This window comes from Eulemur rufifrons, chromosome 3 (genome assembly GCF_041146395.1).
Source record: "Eulemur rufifrons isolate Redbay chromosome 3, OSU_ERuf_1, whole genome shotgun sequence".
NCBI lineage: Eukaryota > Metazoa > Chordata > Mammalia > Primates > Lemuridae > Eulemur > Eulemur rufifrons.
The window spans coordinates 4,956,058-4,977,165 of record NC_090985.1 but is presented as its reverse complement, the minus strand read 5'-3'; the positions used below and the strand labels follow the sequence as shown (position 1 = coordinate 4,977,165).

The 21,108-nt window shown below is 46.1% G+C and overlaps 1 protein-coding gene across 3 annotated transcripts in view; it reads left to right on the top strand.

Annotated features, from left to right (window-relative positions):
- The window catches only part of ZNF592 (zinc finger protein 592), a 51,697-nt gene extending 30,973 nt beyond the window's left edge, over positions 1-20,724 (top strand). For 2 of the 3 annotated variants that reach the window (XM_069466583.1, XM_069466581.1), the window contains 7 exons: positions 6,830-7,008; positions 13,511-13,687; positions 13,927-14,086; positions 14,200-14,487; positions 14,723-14,835; positions 15,485-15,620; positions 16,948-20,724. In XM_069466583.1, the coding sequence (XP_069322684.1) occupies positions 6,830-7,008; positions 13,511-13,687; positions 13,927-14,086; positions 14,200-14,487; positions 14,723-14,835; positions 15,485-15,620; positions 16,948-17,505 (1,611 nt within the window). In that variant the 3' untranslated portion in view covers positions 17,506-20,724. The remainder of the gene's footprint in view (positions 1-6,829; positions 7,009-13,510; positions 13,688-13,926; positions 14,087-14,199; positions 14,488-14,722; positions 14,836-15,484; positions 15,621-16,947) is intronic. The other variant, XM_069466584.1, reaches the window with a different exon arrangement.
- Positions 20,725-21,108: the final 384 nt, after the last annotated feature.

Sequence of the window (21,108 nt, the reverse complement as noted above, 5' to 3'; positions counted from 1 at the left end):
ACTCAGCTCCCACTCCAGTGGGCTGCAGGGCCACTGCCCGGCTGAGAGCTCTTTACTGGCCAGTCTCCTTCTGGGCTCTGGCAGGCATCGGCACAGGCTTAGCAGGTGCCCAAAGAACTTGGGCAGAGGTAGGTGAGTCACTGCCCCTGCACCTCAGTCTGTTCTGAGAAGCACGTCTTCAGTAAGTTGTTGTCCTGCCCAACAGTGGACACGGCTGATTTTGTAGAGTCTCTTTGGAGAAGCGGCAGTAGGGCGAGTGGGTACACGTGTGGGCCCTGTGGCAGAGGCTTTTGGGGCCCCTTCCTTTAAACTATGTTCTCTCACCACTCCAGAAAAGCAGCTGTGCTCATCTGCTTGTTCCGATTCTTGGTTACGCTTGATGAGATCTGGTCTTTTTTTTTTTTTTTTTTTTTTTTTGAAAAAGGGCATCCTGTGCTGAGAATGGGACCCTCTGTGTTGGTGGCTGTCTATGTTATGTATCAGCAGGTTCTGTGAAGAAGGAGGCCTCCAGAAAGTGGTTCTCTTCATGACATCGCCAAACCTACCCCTCACCCTGCCTCCCTAAGCCAGGGTTAACAGAGGCCTGGGAGGAAAGCAAAACAACTATTTTTACTTCAGTACAGCCTGGCCTGTGCACATGTTGGTAGCTAAGGAGCTTCGCACACGTTTTCTGAGTGCCCCCTGTGCAAGGGGGCTGTGTGCCGAGTGGAGGATGCCAGTGGGAGGGAGTCCTGCCTTCCTCCAGGAGCTCGCAGTGGCTTAGCAAGGGCAGGGGTCACCACCCAAACAGCTGCAATATACAGTCTAAGATCGGAGCTAAAACAGGGTTCTAAACCTAGTTGCACAGAGTGCGTCAGAGGGACTCATTCATGGTGACTCCATGCATAAGGAAGGTGCAGTGTGGAGGTGATATTTCAGTTGGGCCTGCGACGATGAGTTTGGAGGAGGGGGAGGGTCAAGGGTGTTCCAGGTGTAGAGAACAAAGGTCTGAAAGTATAGAATGGGTTTGAGGAGCAAGGAGTTGGTGGGTGGGAGGCTGGCCTTGGGAGTGTTGGGGGAGAGTCTGGCAGTTGATTCTGTAGGCCTGCGGGCCTTCTGCAGAGGACCCAGCCCCCAGAGGGGGCCAGGAGGTGCTGTAGAATCAGTTGTGGCCTCTCATCTCCCCCTCCTGTTTCAGTTTGCATTTTCCTTCTGATGAGTCAGATGGAGCGTGGTTACCCGGGGCCGCTTCCCCAGAGGCTTTGGTGTTCTTGCCGTACTAGCGGGGTTGAGTCGGGCCAGTACTTTTTCTGAGTCATGTGATGAGGACCCTTGGCAGTGGGGTCTGATGTCTGGGCCTGTGGTTTTTTTCACACTGCTCCTTACACATCTGCTAAAATCTGAGTAGGCAGAGGTCTGGATGTAGGATCCCAGGCTGGCAAGCTTTTCATCCTACACCTTTCTTTGTTATTCTTCCCTAGTGTGGGAGTCAGAGAAGAGCCCCCCCGACAGGAAGGACCGGAGTGCCCACGGTGGCTGTTGGGCTCCTCTCAGCCTAGCTCAAATCCCTCAAAAAATCTCATGCAACTAAACGTGGCCTCTGAGTCTCAGGGGAAGGGGAAGTCTTTAGCGCTGGGATCAAAAGCTGGTGTTGATGGCTGTTGGGCTTAGGTTTCCGCATGACAGTATGTAGGCTTCAGGCCACATGTCCAGGGCAGAGTGTGGCTGAATGGGTTAGACTCCACACCAGAGCAGGGACTGCAGGGACAGCTTGTGTTGAGGCCTTCCGTCTTCTCCTGGGAGTTTGCCCCTGCAAGGAACATGCCGCTCTCGGCGGTGACTGAGGGACTCTGTTCATCGTTCCCCCTTGCATTTCCCAATAAGGTGGGGGCAGGATATCAGGAAAGAGGGACTGTTTTTCTTGTTCTTAAATGTTTATTTAATTTAACTATATTGTCATTATCACACCTAAGAAAATTAGTAACAGTTGCTTTATATTACCTAATACAAGTTCATGTTTAGATTTTTCCAGTTATGTAAAAAAATGTTTTTTTACACTTGGGCTTATTTTGAATCGGGATCCACAACATGGGCCACACACTACATTTGTTTATGTCTCTTAAATGGCTCAATCTGGAATAGTATCTCTTTCTGCTCCACCCAACCAGACACCCCGCTTTTTCTCAGGCCATTGACTTGTTGAAGAAACTGGGTCATGTGTCTTGAGAATTTTCCAGAACAATTCTGGGTTTGACTGATTGCTCCCTGAGTTTTCCAGGACATTCCGAGTTTCACTGATGGGTTCCTTACACAAGTAATTTTTTTCCTCTATATTTCGTATTTTTTCTGTAGACTAGAAGTTAGCAATAAAGACTTGCCTAGATTCAGGTTCAGTCTTGACGGAGGTGGGGATGCTGTGTTCTTCCTGTTCCGTGGCTTCAGGAGGCACAAAGCGCCTGATCGTCTCACTGTTAAAGATGCTTGATCATGAATGTAAGTGGGGATGTTCTGTTCCCTTCACTGTAACGTTCTCCACTTTTTACCTACTGATTTTAGTGGCCATCGATAATTTTTGCTTGAGTCTAATTTTGTTAAGAATTCCCAAGAGTTTTTCTAATTTCGTTATTTCTTTCTCATTTATTAGCTGGAATTCTGTATAAAATATCTTTCTTGCTTCCTTATGGGCTTTTTGATTGCTCTGAAACATAGTTTATGGTGGAAAATGAAATAGTTAATTTGTTTCCTTTATTTATTTGTTTTTTTAGAGACAGGGCCTTACTCTGTTGCCCAGGCTGGAGTGCAGTGGCCTGACTCCAACCTCGATTCCCTGGGCTCAAGTGATCTCCCTGCCTCAGCCTCCCAAGTGGTGGGGACTACAGGCATATACCATCATGCCTGGCTATTTTTTTTTTTAATTTTATTTTTTATAGAAACGGGTCTCATTATGTTGCCCAGGCTGGTGTCGAACTCCTGGCCTAAAGCGATCCTCTTGCCTTGGCCTCCCAAAGTGCTGGGATTATAGGTGTGAGCTATTGCTCCTGGCCAGTTTCCTTTAAATAACAGTTTCAGAGTAGTGAGTCGATGTCCTAACAATCTCAAATGGTGTTCCAAGAGTCCCTCTTCTATTTTTTTTTTTTAAATTGTGGTAAAATACACATAAAGTTTCCCATCTTACCTATTTTTAAGTGTACAGTTCAGTAGTGTTAATGTTAAGTATATTCACATTAATGTGCAACCAATCTCCAGAACTCTTCATCTTTCAAAACTGAAACTCTTTACCCATTAAATAAAAACTCCTCGTTTCTCCCCTCCCCTGACCCCTGGCAACCACCATTATATATTCTGTCTCTGTGAGTTTGACTCCTCCAGGTACCTCATATAAGTGGAATCATACGGTATTTGCCTTTTTGTAACTGGCTTATTTCACTTGGCATATCCTCAGGGTTCCTCCATGTTGTAGTGTGTGTCAGAATGTCCTTCGTTTTTGACACTGAATACTATTCCATTATGTGTGTATACCACATTTTGTTTGTTCATTCGTATGTTGATGGACACTTGAGTTGTTTCCATATTTTAGCTGTGATGAATAATGTTGCAGTGAACATAGGTGTACAAATATCTTTTTGAGATCTTGCTTTCAGTTCTTTTGGATACCCAGAATTGGCGTTGCTACAACATGTAGTAATTGTATGTGTGATTTTTTGAGGTACCACCATAGTTTTCCACACAGCTGCACCATTTTACATTCCCACCAACAGTGCACAAGAGTTCCCATTTTTCAATGTCCTCATCAACACTTATTATTTTTTGGGTTTTTTTGATAGTAGCCATCCTAATGGGTGTGAAGTAATCTCTTCTATTGTTTTTAGCTTTAGTGTTATAATGAGCTCATTTATTTTTATGAGTTCATTCATAATTCATTATATTTGTTAATATGTAATCAGTCATTCTTTTTCATGCTGAAGTTATCCCATCTTTGGTCAGTGGGAGCCCCTTCAGGCTGGCTCCTGTGTCCTTTTGCCATCAACTCATTAATCCTTGAGAAGCTTCCTTGTTTTCAGTCCAAACAAGATGACCTGGGTACCTTTCTTTGTTAAACCCGAATCAGTCATTTTTCCAAGAAACCAGGTTTCTTTTAGTGAGGAATGGTATTGAGAGGCCACAGTCGGGGCACTAGATGTGCTTGCTGCTGGGTTTATCTTGTTTCTAGGCCTTATCAGTGATCAGAGCTAGGAAATACATACTTTAAAATTTTTTTTAATTTTAATTTTTTTTTTGTAGAGATGGGGGTCTTGCTATGTTGTTCAGGTTGTTCTCGAATTCCTGGGCTCAAGTGATCCTCCTACCTCAGTCTACCAAAGTGCTAGGATTACAGGCATGAGCCACCATACACAGCCATAGGAAATACATACATTTAAAAGGAAAGAAAAACCATGTGTTTATACAAATTCAAATTCAAGATGATAGAGTTTTTACGTAATTGATTTAATACTAAAAGTCTTGATTCCTAAGATCTTCCTATTCTCTCTATATATATTTATAAATTTTTACAGTTGGCACTCTGTATCTGTGGGTTCTGCATGCCTGGATTTAACTAGCTGTGGATCAAAAATATTTGGGAAAAAAATTGTGTCTATACTGAACGTGCACAAATTTTTTTTCTCATCACCATTCCCTTAACAATATAGTATCACAGCTACTAATATCTACATAGCATTTACATTGTATTGGGTATTGTAAGTAATCTAGAGATGATTTAAGTATACAGGAGGATGTGTGCAGGTTATAAGCAAATACTCTGGCACTTCATATCAGGGACTTGAGCTTCAGATTTTGGTATCCTTGGGGATCCTGGAACCAATCCCCTACGGATACTGAAGGATGACTGTATCTATACACAGGCACACACGCATACGTATACATACACATATACAAATTACAAAATGTCAAAACCAATATGTCTAACATTAGGAAAAGTGCATAATGTTTAGATGCATTTGCAGCTCTTTTTACCCTTATATCACACTAAGGTTGTATAAGTCAAAATACTGTGTTTTGAGGTCACTAGGAATAATTTTTTTTCTCTGTGTGATTATATCATCAACTTGATATATATTTACGTTATTTGCTTGTTTTTCAATTTTTAGGGAATCTTTATTTTATATTGTTCTTTTTGACTTATATAAAACATTTATGTGATTCCAAAGTTAAAACCATGACAAGGTACATTCAAAGAAGTCTTGCTACCATCCCTGTCCCTGTCCCCAATTCCCTCCTTCCCCATAGGTAACCATTTTTGTTCATTTTTTATTTATTATCAAATATGTGTGTATGTGTTATATTCCCCTCCTCTTACACAAAAGGTAGCATACTGTATATGCTGCTCTGTACCTAAAGTGGATACTTAAAAACCAAAACGTTTTATTATGGAGTGTCTCAAACATATGAAAGTGGAAAGAATGGTATAATGAACCCTCCTTTAACATCTACCAGCCCATGGCCCATCTTGTTTCGTTTCTTTTCTTACCCACTGCTCTCCCCAGTGGATGGATCATTTTTAAATCCTAGCAACATCATATCTGTAAATACTTTAGTATGTATCTCTAAAAGATAAAGCGTTTTTTAAAGAAACATAAATATAATATCACTTCTAAAAATCAAGAATAATTTCTAGTATCAAATCTTAATATCAAGTGTCAAATGTCCTAATATTTTTTAATGTCCTAATATTATCGTTTATTAAGTTAGCGTTTATCTCTGATTATCTCATTTCTCTTTACACTTGGCTTGTTTGAATCGGGATCCATATAAGTGCGGTACATCATAACTGGTTAAAAATATCTCTTAAATCTCTTTTCATCTCTAAGTTTCCTTTCCCTCTCTGTCCATTCTCCCCCCTTGCGATTTGTTGAAAAAACTGGATTGTTTGTCCTGTAGAAGGCCTATATTCTGGATTTTGCTGATTAAAGCAGAGATCTTGTCCTCCCTAATAATTTCTCCCTGTAAGCAACTCCTCTGACCCAAGGTCAGTGGCCCCCTCTGCGAGCAGTACAGGTGTCCCCCTTTTACTAGAAGCTCAGGAGGAGCTCTGCAGGATGCAGGCACCAGCTCAGCCTGTTGCTTTCCCGCTCTGCCCATGAGAGCTTCAGTGAGTCTGGCTTATACTTCCCCTGGTTTTCTGCTGGGGCTGGGAACAAAGGAGCTGCCTGGTCCTCCCTTGTCTGTGCGTGTATTTGGTTAGCTGTGGCTCAGAGAACCCCCTTCCCCCAGAGTGGGCAGGCAGGGCTGGGTAATGGAAACTGGCGAGACCATTCAGTAGGTCAGTCTGCATTGAGGGCCTTCTGAGTACCAGTCAGGGTGGGCCCAGGTCTCTTTGGGAGTCACTGAACCATCTGACTAGAGGTGCTAAGCAGGTATCCACCAGGCCATTGTGAGAGGTGGTTGGCAAGAGCTGCCTCTGCTGAGCTGAAACAGAGACCCTGGTGGGTCTGGCAGTGCAGTGAGGTCTTAGAATTCAAGAAGTGCCTTTAGGCCTCCACACAGGAAAGGCTAGTCCTCTGCTAAGCCAGAGGAAAGAAACATTCATTGTCCTTGAGGTAGAATTAACCTTTGAGAAAATAGGGTCAGGTCTGACCCTGATAAATAAGGTGGTAGGCAAAGCTTACTTGGGTGTCAGTATGAACACTGTTAATGAGGTCTGGGAGTGTCAAAGACATCCTAGGAGAGTTGGAAGAAAGAGTGGTTGGGGAAGGGGGCTGTTCTGACCCGTGTCCCAGGAAGCCAAGCTCCGAGTGGAGAGCCACAAGCCTGTGGCACCCGCATGATCTGCTTTCTCGGTGTTCTTTCCTAGACTTGCCAGGTATGCCAGATGCTGCTGCCCAACCAGTGCAGTTTCTGTGCCCACCAGCGGATTCATGCACACAAGTCCCCCTACTGCTGCCCGGAGTGTGGGGTCCTCTGTCGCTCTGCCTACTTCCAGACCCATGTAAAGGAGAATTGCCTGCACTATGCCCGCAAGGTGGGCTACAGGTGGGTGCTGCCTGGCTCACTGTCCTGGTATTGCCCAATGGCTGGTCCTTTTCCTAGAACTCGTTTCAGATAGTTTGGGTCCTAAGAGGCCTGGGTTCCAGCCTAACAGGACAAGAGCGTTGGTTGGTATATGTATATTTTTATTTTGTACAGGACAGGAAGAGCAAGGGGGAGAAGAATAAAGAGTTTTAAAAAAATAGCTTTGAAGGGGGAAGGTTTTGGCGAGTTTGGAATATATATAACATTCACTTTTTAAAAGTGTATAAATTTAATTTGCTTACAAAGTTAATGTTTGGCATATTAAGTTTAAAATTACTGTTTAAATAATAACTTTACTAACTGTAGTAGTTTGAAGTTTTCTCAGTTTTTAACAAATGGAGCTGCAAGATGCCAAACTGAAAGGGTTCTAGTGTCTTCATTTTTGTTAGTTTTTGTCAGTTTGTGGGAAATAGGCAAAACCTGAGAATGGAAAAAATGATCAGCTTCATAGTAAAACCAAGAAAACTCTTATTTTAAATAGAATCTCCTTTATTCTTTCAAACATATAAACAAGAAGTCATTTTCAGGAAAAAGATCAAAGTGAGAGAGAAAACTCCCTTTAGAGCTCATTGATCTGTAACTTTTGCATTGATCCAGTTAGGTTTCCTTTACTGATTTACTACAATTGGGAGTTCCTACTTTATCCATTTCACTTTTGAAATTAGTTTTGACCAAATTTAGTAAAGTTTTGTTTTTTTGCCTTTTAAAAAATTTTTGATTTAGTTCACTTGACTTTTGTGTGTGTACTTATTACTGTCTTCAGCAATATGCTAGACACTCAGGATACAAAGATGACACAGCCCTTGCCCTCAAGGGCCCTTCAGTCTGGTGGGTTATAAACATGTGAGCACAAGTAATCATAACTCAGAGTGGTAAGCCTCGTGAGAGAAGAATGGTCAGGAAAGCTTCACCAAGGACATATTAGGGGGTTTTCAGGCAGAAGAAGAGAGAGAGCACATCTGGCAAGGGTCTGGGCAGGGATACCAGCATGTACAAAAGGAGTTACAGGAATGATGAGTATGCAGGTGTGTCGGGACCACCTGGGAGAATAGGGAGAAATGAGACTAGAGGGTTGGCAGAGGTCCGGGTCATGCAAGACCTTGGATTCCTTGGCAGCAGATAGTTAGACTTTATCTAACGGACAGTGAGGAGCTACAGAAAGATTTGCAGCAGGGGAGTGACCCAGCCAATCTGTGTCGTAGAAAGATCATTCTGGGAAGCTGACTCGTGCAAGGGGAGAGACTGGAGACTGCTTGCGAGGCAGGTGTGGTGGCCAGATGAGATGCTGTGGGCTTCAGCTGAGCATGACCCTGGGAATGGAGAGAAGGTAGATTTGAGAAAGGTTTAAGAACTAGAAACATCAAGATTTGATAACAGCTTGTATATGGGAGTAAGAAATAGGAAGGGTTTCATGATGGCTCCAAGGTTTCTGTCTTGGTGTGGATGTTTCCAGCGTAGACTGATTTCTTTTGCATGTTGTAGAGGATGGGGAATCTAAAGTACATGAGAAATAAGACTATCCAGAGACAGGATTATGCAGAGGCCTTATCACAGTGTTGCAGAGGAGCATTGCTTACAGCCTCCCAGCCTGCATTTTAAACAAGACACCTGAATGTGTGTTTTTACAGAATCTTGTAACATTTAAAAATATTCTAACTTTGACTTAAGTGTGTGCTGCTTGTTCTAAGATCAAATCCAGGCCGGGCACAGGTGGCTCACACCTATAATCCCAGCACTTTAGGAGGCTGAAGCGGTAGGATCACTGGAGCTCAGAAGTTCGAGGTTACAGTGAGCTAAGATTGGGCCACTGCTCACCAGCCTGGGCAACAGAGCGAGACCCTGTCTCTTAAAAAAAAAAAAAAGAAGAAAAAGGAAAAAGAGAAAAGATCAAATCCAATAGTGATGTAGTCAACACTAAAATATTTATCTTTGAATCTTGAATCTAAGATTGCATGGATGGATGAATACCATTTTTTGTTTTTAATTAAATATTTTATTAATTAAATATTTTATTTTATTCTATGAAAGTAAGAAGAAATGTAATGTCTCCAGTTCAGTTTCAGTTTATCAAACCTTTTTATAAGGAATGCCAGGCAAAAATGTATTGTGATTCAGCTAGAGGTTTTACTAAAGATGGTGACATTAGAATATTCAGTGATCTGTGTTTGAAGTCAGAAGACATATACACCAATACAGTGTTCATTACAGTTAAGATCCTCAACTATTAATGCCTTTTTGTAGTTTTCTTGTGGTGTAATTTGCATACCATACAATTCAGTAGTTTTTAGGGTATTTACAGAGTTCTACAATCACTACGAACAATTTTAGAACATTTTCACCATCTGAAAAGAAACCCCATACCCATCAATTCTCCCATCTCCTCCCCTGCCCCCTGGCAACCACTAATTTACTTTCTGTCTCATACGTACCCTTTCCAGACATTTCATATAAGTGGAATTATATAGTATGTGGTCTTAGGACAATGTTTTTAAGGTTCATCTGTGTTGTAGCATATATTGATGTTTCCTTATTTTTATTTTTTAATTTGGGACAGGGTCTCACTCTGCCGCCCAGGCTGGAGTATAGTGGTGCAATCATAAGTTACTGTAGCCTTGAACTCCTGGGCTCAAGTGATCCTCCTGCCTCAGCCTCCGAAGTAGCTGGGACTACTGGTGCATGCTGCTATGCCCTGCTAATTTTTGTATTTTTTTGTGGAGACGGGGTCTCACTATGTTGCTCAGGCTGATCTTGAACTCCTGGCCTCAAGCGATCCTCCTGCCTTGGCCTCCCAAAGTGCTTAGATTATAGGCCTGATGCACTGTGCCCAACTAGTATTTCCTTTTTATGGCTGAATGATACTCCATTGGGTGGATATACCAGATTTTGTTTATCTGTTCCTTAGTTGATGGACATTTGGGTGGTTTCCACCTTTTGGCTATCATGAATAATGCTGCTAATGAGCATTCATGTACAAGTTATCGTGTGAACGTATGTTTTCAGTTTTTTGAGTGTCTGTGTAGGAGTGGAATAGCTGGGTTGAATAGTAACTCCATGTTTAACTTTTTGAGGAACTGTCAGACTGTTTTCCAAAGTGACTGCACCATTTTTCCATTCTCACCGTGTATGAAGCTTTTTATTTCTCTGTATCCTTTTCAACATTTGTTATTGTTTTTTTTTTTTTTTTTTTTTTTGAGACAGAGTCTCACTTTGTTGCCCAGGCTAGAGTGAGTGCCGTGGCGTCAGCCTAGCTCACAGCAACCTCAAACTCCTGGGCTCAAGCGATCCTTCTGCCTCAGCCTCCCGAGTAGCTGGGACTACAGGCATGCGCCACTATGCCCGGCTAATTTTTCTATCTATATATTTTTTAGTTGTCCATATAATTTTTTTCTATTTTTAGTAGAGACGGGGTCTCGCTCTTGCTCAGGCTGGTCTCAAACTCCTGACCTTGAGCGATCCACCCGCCTCGGCCTCCCAGAGAGCTAGGATTACAGGCGTGAGCCACCGTGCCCGGCCATTGTTATTGTTTTTTATTATAACCATCCTCATGGATGTGAAGTGGTGTCTTATTTCCCTGATGGTTAATGGTGCTTATTTGCCATTTGTATATCTTCTTTGGAGAAATGTTTATTTGGATCCTTTATCCATTTTTAAATTGGGTTATTTGTCGTCATCTTAATGAGTTGTAAGAGCTCTTTATATGTTCTGAATACAAGTTCTACGTCAGATACATGATATGCTTAGCCGGGCATGGTGGCATGCGCCTCTAGTCCCAGCTACCCTGGAGGCTGAGGCAGCAGGATCGGTTGGGCCCAGGAATTCAAGGCTGCAGTGAGCTACATATTATGAGGCCACTGCACTCCAGCTTGGGTGACAGAGCAAGAACCTATTTCTATTAAAAAAAAAAAAAAAAAAAAATCCACCAAAAACTGAAAAACAAATATGTGGTTTGTAAATATTTTCTCGCATTCTGTGGGATGTTAATGTTTTTTAGTAAATTCTCAAAAAATATCCATGTTCCATTTTATTGAGCTCTACTAGAGTTTTACAATGTTATTTTATGTTTTGTATTATTTTTGCTTTTTCTTGAAGACAGTATAAAAAGTCCATACTTTTAATGTATGTATTATTTATATATATTTTATGTAGAATGTATATATACATTTTATATATGTATTTTAAAATTTTATAACTTTCCTGCTCTTTAATAATTTGGAGAGTGGCCAATGATGTCACAGGGAAGCAAGTTTAGACTGTTTTAATAATATTTTCTTATTTGTGATTATTATTAGCAAAGTTAAATATTTTATATTATTTATTATCTTTTCTAAAACCTTACATATTTTACAGCATATAATTTTATAATTGTCTATTTTCTCTTTTTCTATTAAAAAATGTGGTCAAGGGTTGTGTCATGTGGTTGGAGTTCTGTTCTGCACACTTCCTCACCAATTCGTAAACCCTGCTGGGTTCAGTCCTTCACTGAGGCCACTTTGCATTGTTCTTTTACTCCTTTATATTTTACCCCTATTTTCCATGAGGTTTCTCAAAGAATGTCTACCAGATACACACAATGGATTTTCAGTGGCATTCGAGAACAGTATATTGTTTCTGCAGAAGTTTGTTTGGTTAAATGGCATAAATAGAGCCACTTTAAGAAATTCTCTACACATATCAGGTGTACTTGGCCACTTGCGATGAATTTGGAAATATGCGGGATTTTTTTCGTCCTCATAAAACTGTGGCCTGGGTGTGGTGGCGCATGCCTATAGTCCCAGCTACTTGGGAGGCTGAGGCAGAAGGATCACCTGAGCTCAGTAGTTTGAGGCTGCAGTGAGCTGTGATCATGCCAGTATACTCCAGCCTGGGCGACAGAGTGAGACCTGTCTCTTAAAAAAAAATAAAATACTTTATAATATGGAGGTACTTCTGTGTGCTAGAAGTTGGTTTTACTATTTTATTTAGCAGGAGAGAAGAGAAAATATAATTCAGTAAATGGCTTGTATAGAAACCCCAATTTAAAGCATGTACAAATTTAGTAATAAATGCTCTTTGGAGTTAGTTGCAAACCGCTTTCTGGTTCTGTGGGCAGCTCCTCATTGCGAATTAAGTTTGCAAAGGTGATTCTCTCCCCTCCTCACCAACACACCCATAAAAGGAAGACAATGGATTGGGGAGGATTCTATGATGGTTTCAGTGGTTTGTGAAAATGGGCTAATGTAGTGGAATGAAGGGTAACACTGGGGAGACAAAGAATTCTTAAGTGAAGGCGTGTGCTTTATTTTAGTAAAGTAACAACCTCTCTTCTAGTGCCTTTTGGGATGCCAAGGGTGTAGGGGCAGGCAATATTGCAACAAAAGGAAGATGAGGAACAGCAGGGAGCAGGAAAGGTGTTTTCTCATGTGGGAGACACCTGGCTATGTTCATAGGCAGGAGGAAACTGAACACATGAGAGGGATGAGGAAACTTAATGGATGCAGGTTGGCGTGAAGGAAGGTCATGTCTTTCTCTGATACTCAAAAAAGAGGCAGTATTTATAGAGAGAGATTTTGAAGTTGAAACAAGAATTCTATATAGCCTTAACTTTGGAAAAATAATACAGTTTTCTGATTTATTCATACATTATAAAAATACATAAACACAAAAAAACCCCTCAGAAAATAAAAATTAGTAGGAAGAAAAAGAAATAAAAAGTTATTCACAGTCCCACGAAAGAGACATCACAGCACTTTAGAGCTGCGAGGTCCAGAACAGTGCTAGCTATGTATGGCTATTGAGCACTTGAAATGTGGCCAGTGGGAGCAAGGAACTGAAATTTTAACTTAATTTTATTAATTTAAATAGCCACATGAACAGTGGAGCTACAGAACATTTCCATCAGCAGGTTCCACTGGACAACACTGCTCTAGAGTATTTCTTCTTGGGCTTTAAGGGCTGTTTGTTTTAATGTAGTTGTTAGGGTGAGCTTAGCATTTCCTGACTGTTTATTTTGTTAGGTGGCCATCCTTGAGTATTCAATACCAGCCTGTGGGAGGTACAGGCTTGTGTAACTTCCTACTAAAATTCTTCCTGGACTTTGGCAGTTGTGTCACTCTTAAATTGATACTGTTTATGCCATTATTGAACCATTCTCCTCCTCCTCTGCTTCCACCAACTTCTCTTAGGTGGGTTCGGGATTTTGGTTTGCAGAAGAATGTCCTGTGGCCAAGTGTGAGGAGGGTTAGAGTTTCTCCATTCTTCTCTGCAAGGCTCGGCCTTGGGGACAGGAGCCCCGTGTGGCTGCATTGTGCCAGAAGGCAGCAAGAACGCTCTCAGGATGTACGTGTGGAGGATGGAAGCCTGAGTGATTGAAGAGGAGAGTCCCTGGATGGCTCTGCTCCGGCCCTCCATTGCTCTTTTCTCAGCACCCCCTGTGGGCCTGACCTTCCTTCTACCTCACCCACACTACCCCGACTCTGTTGTCCAGGTGTATTCACTGTGGTGTCGTCCACCTGACCTTGACCTTGCTGAAAAGCCACATCCAGGAACGACACTGCCAGGTTTTCCACAAATGTGCATTCTGTCCCATGGCCTTCAAGACGTCCAGCAGCGCCGCTGACCACAGTGCCAGCCAGCATCCGACCCAGCCCCACAAACCCTCCCAGTGAGTGCAGGTCCAGGGCCAGCAGGCCCTACGGGGCAGAGTGGCCCGGGTGCTTTAGGGGGTGGTGTAGGGATGGATCGGGAAGCTTGGAGTCTCCTAAGGACATCCTGAGGCATCGGCTCAGGGTGGTGCTTTCCCACACCTGACTCTGGTTCAGAGAGGGCAGAGCTAGGATGGAGGGGCTCTGTGGTTCTTCCAGCAGGCCACGGCTCCCCATACCCTGGGATTTGTCTCGTCAGGCTCATTTATAAGTGTTCCTGTGAAATGATGTTCAACAAGAAGAGGCACATCCAGCAGCATTTTTACCAGAATGTCAGTCAGACGCAGGTGGGCGTCTTCAAGTGCCCCGAGTGCCCACTCTTATTCGTGCAGAAGCCGGAGTTGATGGAGCATGTCAAGGTGGGGTGCCTTGGGGGAGAAGGCTGGGGAGGAGGGCACATGCCTCAGGCCGGGGGTCTGACTCTGTGCATCTTTCCCCTTGCCCAGTCAGTAATCGCTCTCCTCATCCCCAGAGCACCCACGGTGTTCCCCGAAACGTGGATGAGCTGTCAAGCCTCCAGTCTTCAGCGGACACGTCCTCAAGCCGCCCTGGCTCTCGAATTCCCGCTGAGCCCCCAGCCACTAATGTGGCTGCCCGGAGCAGCTCCCTGCCATCTGGCCGCTGGGGCAGGTCCGAAGCGCATCGCAGGGCCGAAGCCAGGCCCCGGCTGAGAAACACTGGCTGGACCTGCCAGGAGTGCCAGGAGTGGGTTCCTGATCGGGAAAGCTATGTGTCCCACATGAAAAAGAGCCACGGTCGGGTGAGTGCAGCCGCACGGTCACAGTACAGTGCTATATTCTCTGGACTTCTGTGGGGTCAGACGCCCCCTACGTGGCTGACCCTTCAGGGTTCCTGGTGCTCTGGGTACTTTGGTACCACAGGTCTTGAGGCCTTTGGGGACATCCTCCATTCTGCCCATAGCATCTGAGAAGCAAGATGCAGCCGGCGCTGTCTTACAGTCGCGCTGCTTCATGTGTTGCCACCTCCTCCCTTAGACGCTGAAGCGGTACCCGTGTCGGCAGTGTGAGCAGTCCTTCCACACCCCCAACAGCCTGCGCAAACACATCCGCAACAACCACGACACAGTGAAGAAGGTCTACACTTGTGGGTGAGTCTCTGGGGATGGTAGTGAGCGAGGCTTGAGATGCACCAGGCTCTGGCCATGGCCTCGCTGGGGATTTTCTCTGCTGCGAGATCAGGGATCTAAGGCAAGAGACCAGTGAGTTTCTAACTGGGAGAGCACTGTGGCCAAGTCGGAAATCAGGGACAGGTCAGAAACTAGTTTCCAGAACCTGGGAGCTCCTGAGCCCTGCCCCATCGTGCTCTCCCGCCCGGGGCCGCACAGCCAGGCAGCCGTGAAGGGCTCTGAGGCTGAAGCGGAGGCGCTGGAGATGTGAGCGGAAGCTCCTCTAGCCAGGGGCCTTCAGCACCATCTGCCTGTGCCTTGGGATGTACCCTGATGCTTTCATACTGACCACTAGCCCAGCACTTGGACCTCTGGGCAGTGACCTCAGGGAGTGTAGAGTGAGATCAGGGCTGAGGGCCAGGTGTCAGGAGTGCACGTGTTCTATTCTGACTCGCTGTTGTCTGCCACCGCGTCTGGCCTGCTGGCTGGATCTCTCCAGGGAGCGCCAGCTCCAGCCAGCCTGAAGACACAGCTGTCTGCTCGCTCCAGACCCTCCCTCACCTTTGTGTAAAGAGTGCTGGGGGAGCCTGCAGCCGGGGTCTCACACGACCTCTCCGCTGTGCTTCTGCAGGTACTGCACAGAGGACAGCCCCAGCTTTCCGCGGCCCTCCCTCCTGGAGAGCCACATCAGCCTTATGCATGGCATCAGAAACCCTGATTTGAGCCAGTCGTCCAAAGTCAGATCTCCGAGCGGACATTCCTCTCAGGTGAGTGTGCCCTGCCCCGTGAGGCCTGCAGCTGGACGGGCGTCAGGAAGGCTGCGGGGACCCTGTTTGTAGTCGTGGCCGTGCAGCAACCAGAGTGGCAGCTTCCCTGAGTGTGGGTCACCTGGGTCCTAGACACAAGTAGAGGACAGGGGCTAAGACCCATAAGGCAACCTGTCAGCCTTTTGTTACTGTTGTTTCCCTGTCACTGTGGCCCCGCTTTAGGTGTGCACTGCTGTCTGTGGACATGGAGCGTTTCACACACACCACCCTGTTTCTGCCTCACAGCAGCCCCTGAGGGTGATGGTGCTTGGCTGACTCACCTCCCCACCTCCCGCTAGTGTGGGAAGAGCCAGGCCTGGAGCCTGCTGTCGTGGCCCCTTGCCCCTTGCCCCTTGCCCCATGACCTCATCCGTGTCCCAGCCCTATTCCTATTTCTGGTGAACTCCTGGAGCAGCCTGGTTTTTCCTACTCATTGGGGCTCTTCTTGTGCCAGGGTTGTGGGGACGCTCCACAGAGGGGTCTGGTATACCTGGCAAGCTCTGGGAGCTTCCTGGAGTTCCAGGCCACTCTCTAAACTTTCTTGGTTCTATTCAGACAGTGGCACTGTTTGGCACAGGTCCTTTCTTGCACAGTAGGTAGGGTATCAGTTGATTTTTTGGCAACATTTGCCCACTAGTAAAATGCACATCCTCCCCTCTCCCCAAAATGTACATACCCTTTGATCTAGCAATTCTGCTTCCAGGATTTATTTGTTAGAGATCTTCGGCCTTGGGTATAAAGAAGGCTGTTCAAGTAAGTTGCTGCAGTGCTGTGTGCAGTAACAAAGACGGAACGCAACTAAATGCCTGCCGGTGGGCACTGCGCATCCCCGCGATGGGTTAGTGTGCTGCCGCTAGAAGAACGAAGCCCCAGTATGTGCGCACGTGGAGACACGCTTTGATATATGTTAAGTAAAAAGAGCAGGGTGAAGAAAAGTATGCATGGCGTGTTACCATTTTGTAAAAGACAATAGTTTTGTGTTTATATGTGCATAGGCTCTCTATTGGAGGAGTCATAAAACCCAGGTAATATGGTGTTCTTTGGAGAGCAGGCCTGGGGAGTGCGGTAGGAGGGACTTAATCTTCTCTATATCTTTGGAATGTTTTGCCATGTGCATATATATTACAAAATAAATCGAACTGAACATACCAAACCTAAACCAATATTCAGGTCTGGGGTGACCCTGGCCTGGATGGTGCCTGCTTTCAGCCCTTGGGCTCATGGTCACGTCTGGGGGCTCGTGTCCAGGGCTCGGCCTGGACTCTGCTCACGCTGTGTCTCCTTGCAGGTGAACCATCTGAAAAGACCAGTCAGTGGAGTGGGGGACACCCCAGGTACCAGCAATGGCGCAACTGTCTCTTCCACCAAAAGGCACAAGTCCCTTTTTCAGTGTGCAAAATGTAGTTTTGCCACAGACTCGGGGCTCGAGTTTCAGAGCCACATACCTCAGCACCGTGTGGACAGTTCCACAGCCCAGTGTCTCCTCTGTGGCTTGTGCTACACCTCTGCCAGCTCCCTTAGCCGCCACCTCTTCATCGTCCACAAGGTGAGAGACAAGGAGGAGGAGGAAGAAGTGGAGGAGGAGGAGGAGGAGGAGGAGGAGGAGGAGACAGCAGCAGAGGTGGCAGTGGAGGCTGCAGAGCCAGTGGCAGGCTCTGGGGAGGAGGTGTCCATGGAGACTAGAGAGAACGGACTGGAAGAGTGTGCCGGCGAGCCCTTGTTGACCGACCCAGAGGCAAGGAGATCGCTGGGCCTGGCCCCTGAGGAGGACGGTGCCCCAGATGCTCAGAGTGAGCCACAGGCCTCTCAGGACCAGGACAGCCACGCACTGTCCCCTCAGGTGTGACCAGAGGCTTTGCAGTGTATGCGGTTGGGGTGCCGCCATGGCGTCCTCCGCCTGCCGTGCAGACCGTGGGAAACAGAAGGCTCTGCCCCGGGTGTGCGTATGGCCGGCTGTGCCCTGGAGCAGTGTCTGCCCCGAGCTGCTGGTGCCGGGTATCCCCCAGCCCCGGGGAACATGGGGTCAGCAGGACCTCACGGCTCTGAACTTGCTTCTGTTATTTATGGCTTTGTGCTGCTGCTTGGTACTCCAACTCTGGTCTGTCCCTCTAACCCCAGTGCTGTCAGCTCAGCTTGAAACCCCTCAGCGGCTGTGCTCTTCTGGGAAGTTCCCGCCTGCTGCCTTCAGCCAGGGGACTCCTCAGAGCTCTATTTTCCTGCAGACGCCGGCTCTCCTTCCTGCCTTCAGAGCCCGAGAAGGAGGGAACGAGGGGTGCTGACACAGTCCCCTGGGAGAGCTCTGCCCAGCCTGGCTTGGCGAGGGCCCTCGGTCACCTTGCCCTTCCTTCTTGTCTTCTCTGATTCTTTTCCTCCAAAATAGTCCTGAGAACTAATTGTCACACTCGCTCATCGTGTCTCTGTGGCTGGGAGAAACTTCTGCAGCACACTGTCGGAACCGGGGAGAGCAGGAGATGCAGCGCAGGCAGGCGGGCTCTGAGAGCCAGACCCCTCAGAGGAGCTGTGGGTGGGTCTTTGTTCTGCTGTTCTGCCTTTCCTGACAGGTGGGGTTTGGGGCACACAGACGTTGGAATATTTGTACTCTTGCTCCTGTGCCATTAGAGAGGCTGCCGCCCCACGCAGGCCAGCCCCTCCTCCTCTTGGCTACACTCATGTTGCTCAGACTATATTTCAAATAAAAAACCTTCTTACCATGCAGGTAGGCTCTTGTATTCCTCTTCAAATGAGCCTGGCCCTTTCCTGTTCCACGTAAGGGTCTTCTCGGACTCCCCTGTTTGCTCCGTCTCTGAGGGAGAGCAGTGCTGCTCCGGTTTAGGACCAGGAGCCCCGCGCCTCCTGGCTCTCTGGAGACCTCCTGCAAGGGCCAGGGAGGGGCTCAGTATCAGTTAAAAGTCACCTCCAAGGTCTCCCCTGGGCTAGTGGCACTGGCTTTAGAGCCTGTGGAAATTTCCTGGGCCCCTCCGTCTTTCCTACAAATGGATTCTCAACCTAAGAGAACCCCTTACTGGTGAGGGGTGGAAAGCAGGAATTCTGTAATTTTCTGGAAATAGTCAAGAGACCTTGGTATTGCCACTGCCACGGGGAACTCAGGTGTGGCAGCATTGGGATTAGACTTGGGAGGCGGGCTGTCTATCGCTGATGGAGAGTTAGGGCCTGCCCAAGCACCAGGAGCAGGCTGGTGTCCTGGTCTCTAACCCAGGTGTCATGGGGCTGTGCCCGGCAGGAGCTAGAACAGCAAAGGGAAGTGGGTGCTGGCTGGATTGTTAGAAGTGATCTTTTAAGGGAGGCATTAAATATCAATTATAAATTATTAAGTCAGATAAATATGCCTGACCTTTTCACAATTGAAAAAAACATATTTTCTTTCTTTATCAAATGCCAGGTTTTTAGTGGAAATGCTAATGGCAGTGGGAAAGGTTAGTTCTTGCCTCAGTTTGGGAGAGACTCTGGCTCTCTGTACCCTTTTAATGATCGCTGTTCCCGGCAAGGCCACCACCTCCCTGCTCCCCAAGCTGGCAGTGAGGGCAAGCTGGGCCTATTTCCAGCTGCCTACAACTTATCTGTTGTCCCTTCCCTAATTGCAATTGTAGTGAGCCAGCCCTGCCCCCCGTCCCTTCACAAGAACAGGTTCTCGAGGAGTTCTGATAGGAGGGTTTGAAATGGATGGCGCGTCCCTTCTTGCCCAGAAACAGCGGTAGCTGGAGCGCAGGCAGAGATGATGGAGTTGTAGGTTTGACCGCCCGTTCTGATCCCATCTCTTCCAGGAAACAGCGTGGGGGAAGAATGCTGAGCCACTCACTGGGAAACCCAGGCCCTGGCCTTGGTTCTGCCCTTACTCAGATTTCTTAACCCCCTAACCTTACTGGCTCCCTTCAACGTGGAGTTAGTAATTCCCATCCACCTTGCTTCGCAGGCTTTTGTGAGATCATGAATGTGAAGTCATCTTCTAGTTTATAAAACACTATGTGAATGTGGGGGATTCTTTTCTGACCTTAGGGCACGGAGGGTGGAGCACACCGTGTCTACTGTTCAGACTTCGGTGCTGATTATCTGTTATGAATTGGCCCAGGACACCCATCTGTCATTTAGTAATAGTGATGACAGTAGCATTTAAAGCCCTGCTCCTGTGCCCAGCCTCTCTCTGGCGGTTCTCTCCTTTGATCCTCACAAAGATCTCATAGTTATCCTCTATTTTACAGAGAAGAAAACTGAGGTTCAGAGAGGTTAAATGATGTGCTGGGCCACCTGCAGTGGTGGTGCCGAGTCAAGCCTGTCACCCACAGTGCTGCCTTAGTGACCAAGGCTGTTTTGACTGGCTGCCAGCTTGTCAGTGGTTTGCAGCCATCCAGATGTTCACTTTCCTACTGCCCATGCGGCTGGGGTGCCCCTACCAAGTGCCGGGTTCTCTTTGGAGTCCACGTGCCTTTTCACCCCAAGGAGGATCCTGTGCATCACACTTGTGACGTTGCGAAACACGTGCAGTGTCTCCACCACCTTTCATTCCCACGGGGATTTGCCTGGCCATTTGAAGACCATCACTTTTTGAGGACCGTCCAGAAGAGGCTGCCTAACCCTCGCAGGGAACACATGGTTCCCTCAGAGCTCAATATCTTCTGATCTTTCCTTTTTCAAGATATTTTTAACGGTTGTGCTATCATTTGCCGTCATCAGAAAATGCTTGCTGTAACAAGCACTTACCTGCACATTATGCTGCAGTGAATGCTCTACTGACCAAGTGAAACAGATAAGGTCCCCACCCTTCTAGGAACTACAATTTAATACACTCTAAGGCTTGACAAATGACTAGTGTTTATTTTCCAACTGCTTTATCTCTGTAAAATGGTATGCCGAACTACTACTATAAGTTGATTTTAGCAAGAACTTTCCTCTTAACTTATGTAAACAGTCTGGTTTTTAAAAACTTAATAACTATAGCCCAGGAAATTGAGTACTTTGCCTTCCTCAAGACTGAGGGGCCCCTGCCCCATTCACCACTGTATATTTGGTACCAGGCAGTTTCTTTTACTTTTGTTTGTTTTGAAAAATTAATACATATACATGGTAAGTCATTCCACAATACAAAAGGGTATACAATAAATATTACAGTAAGCTTCCCGATGGAGGTCAGCCTCCAGGCCCCTCTCCGGAGTTAATCACTGTTATCTATATCTTGTGTATCCTTTCAGAGCAATTCTATGCATTTACAAGTTTATAAATATGTATATTTATATATCTATTTTTAATACAAATGGTAGCATTCTATACACAGTGTTGCGAAGCTTGCTTTTTTCACTTATACAGTATTTTGGAGATTGTTCCAAATTCATTTACTGGGTCAGAGTAATTCTTTAAAAGCTCCTAGCACAGTTCCCAGCATACCGTAATGGTTCAAAAAGTATATGGATGAGTGGATGAATGTCTGCGTGCATGA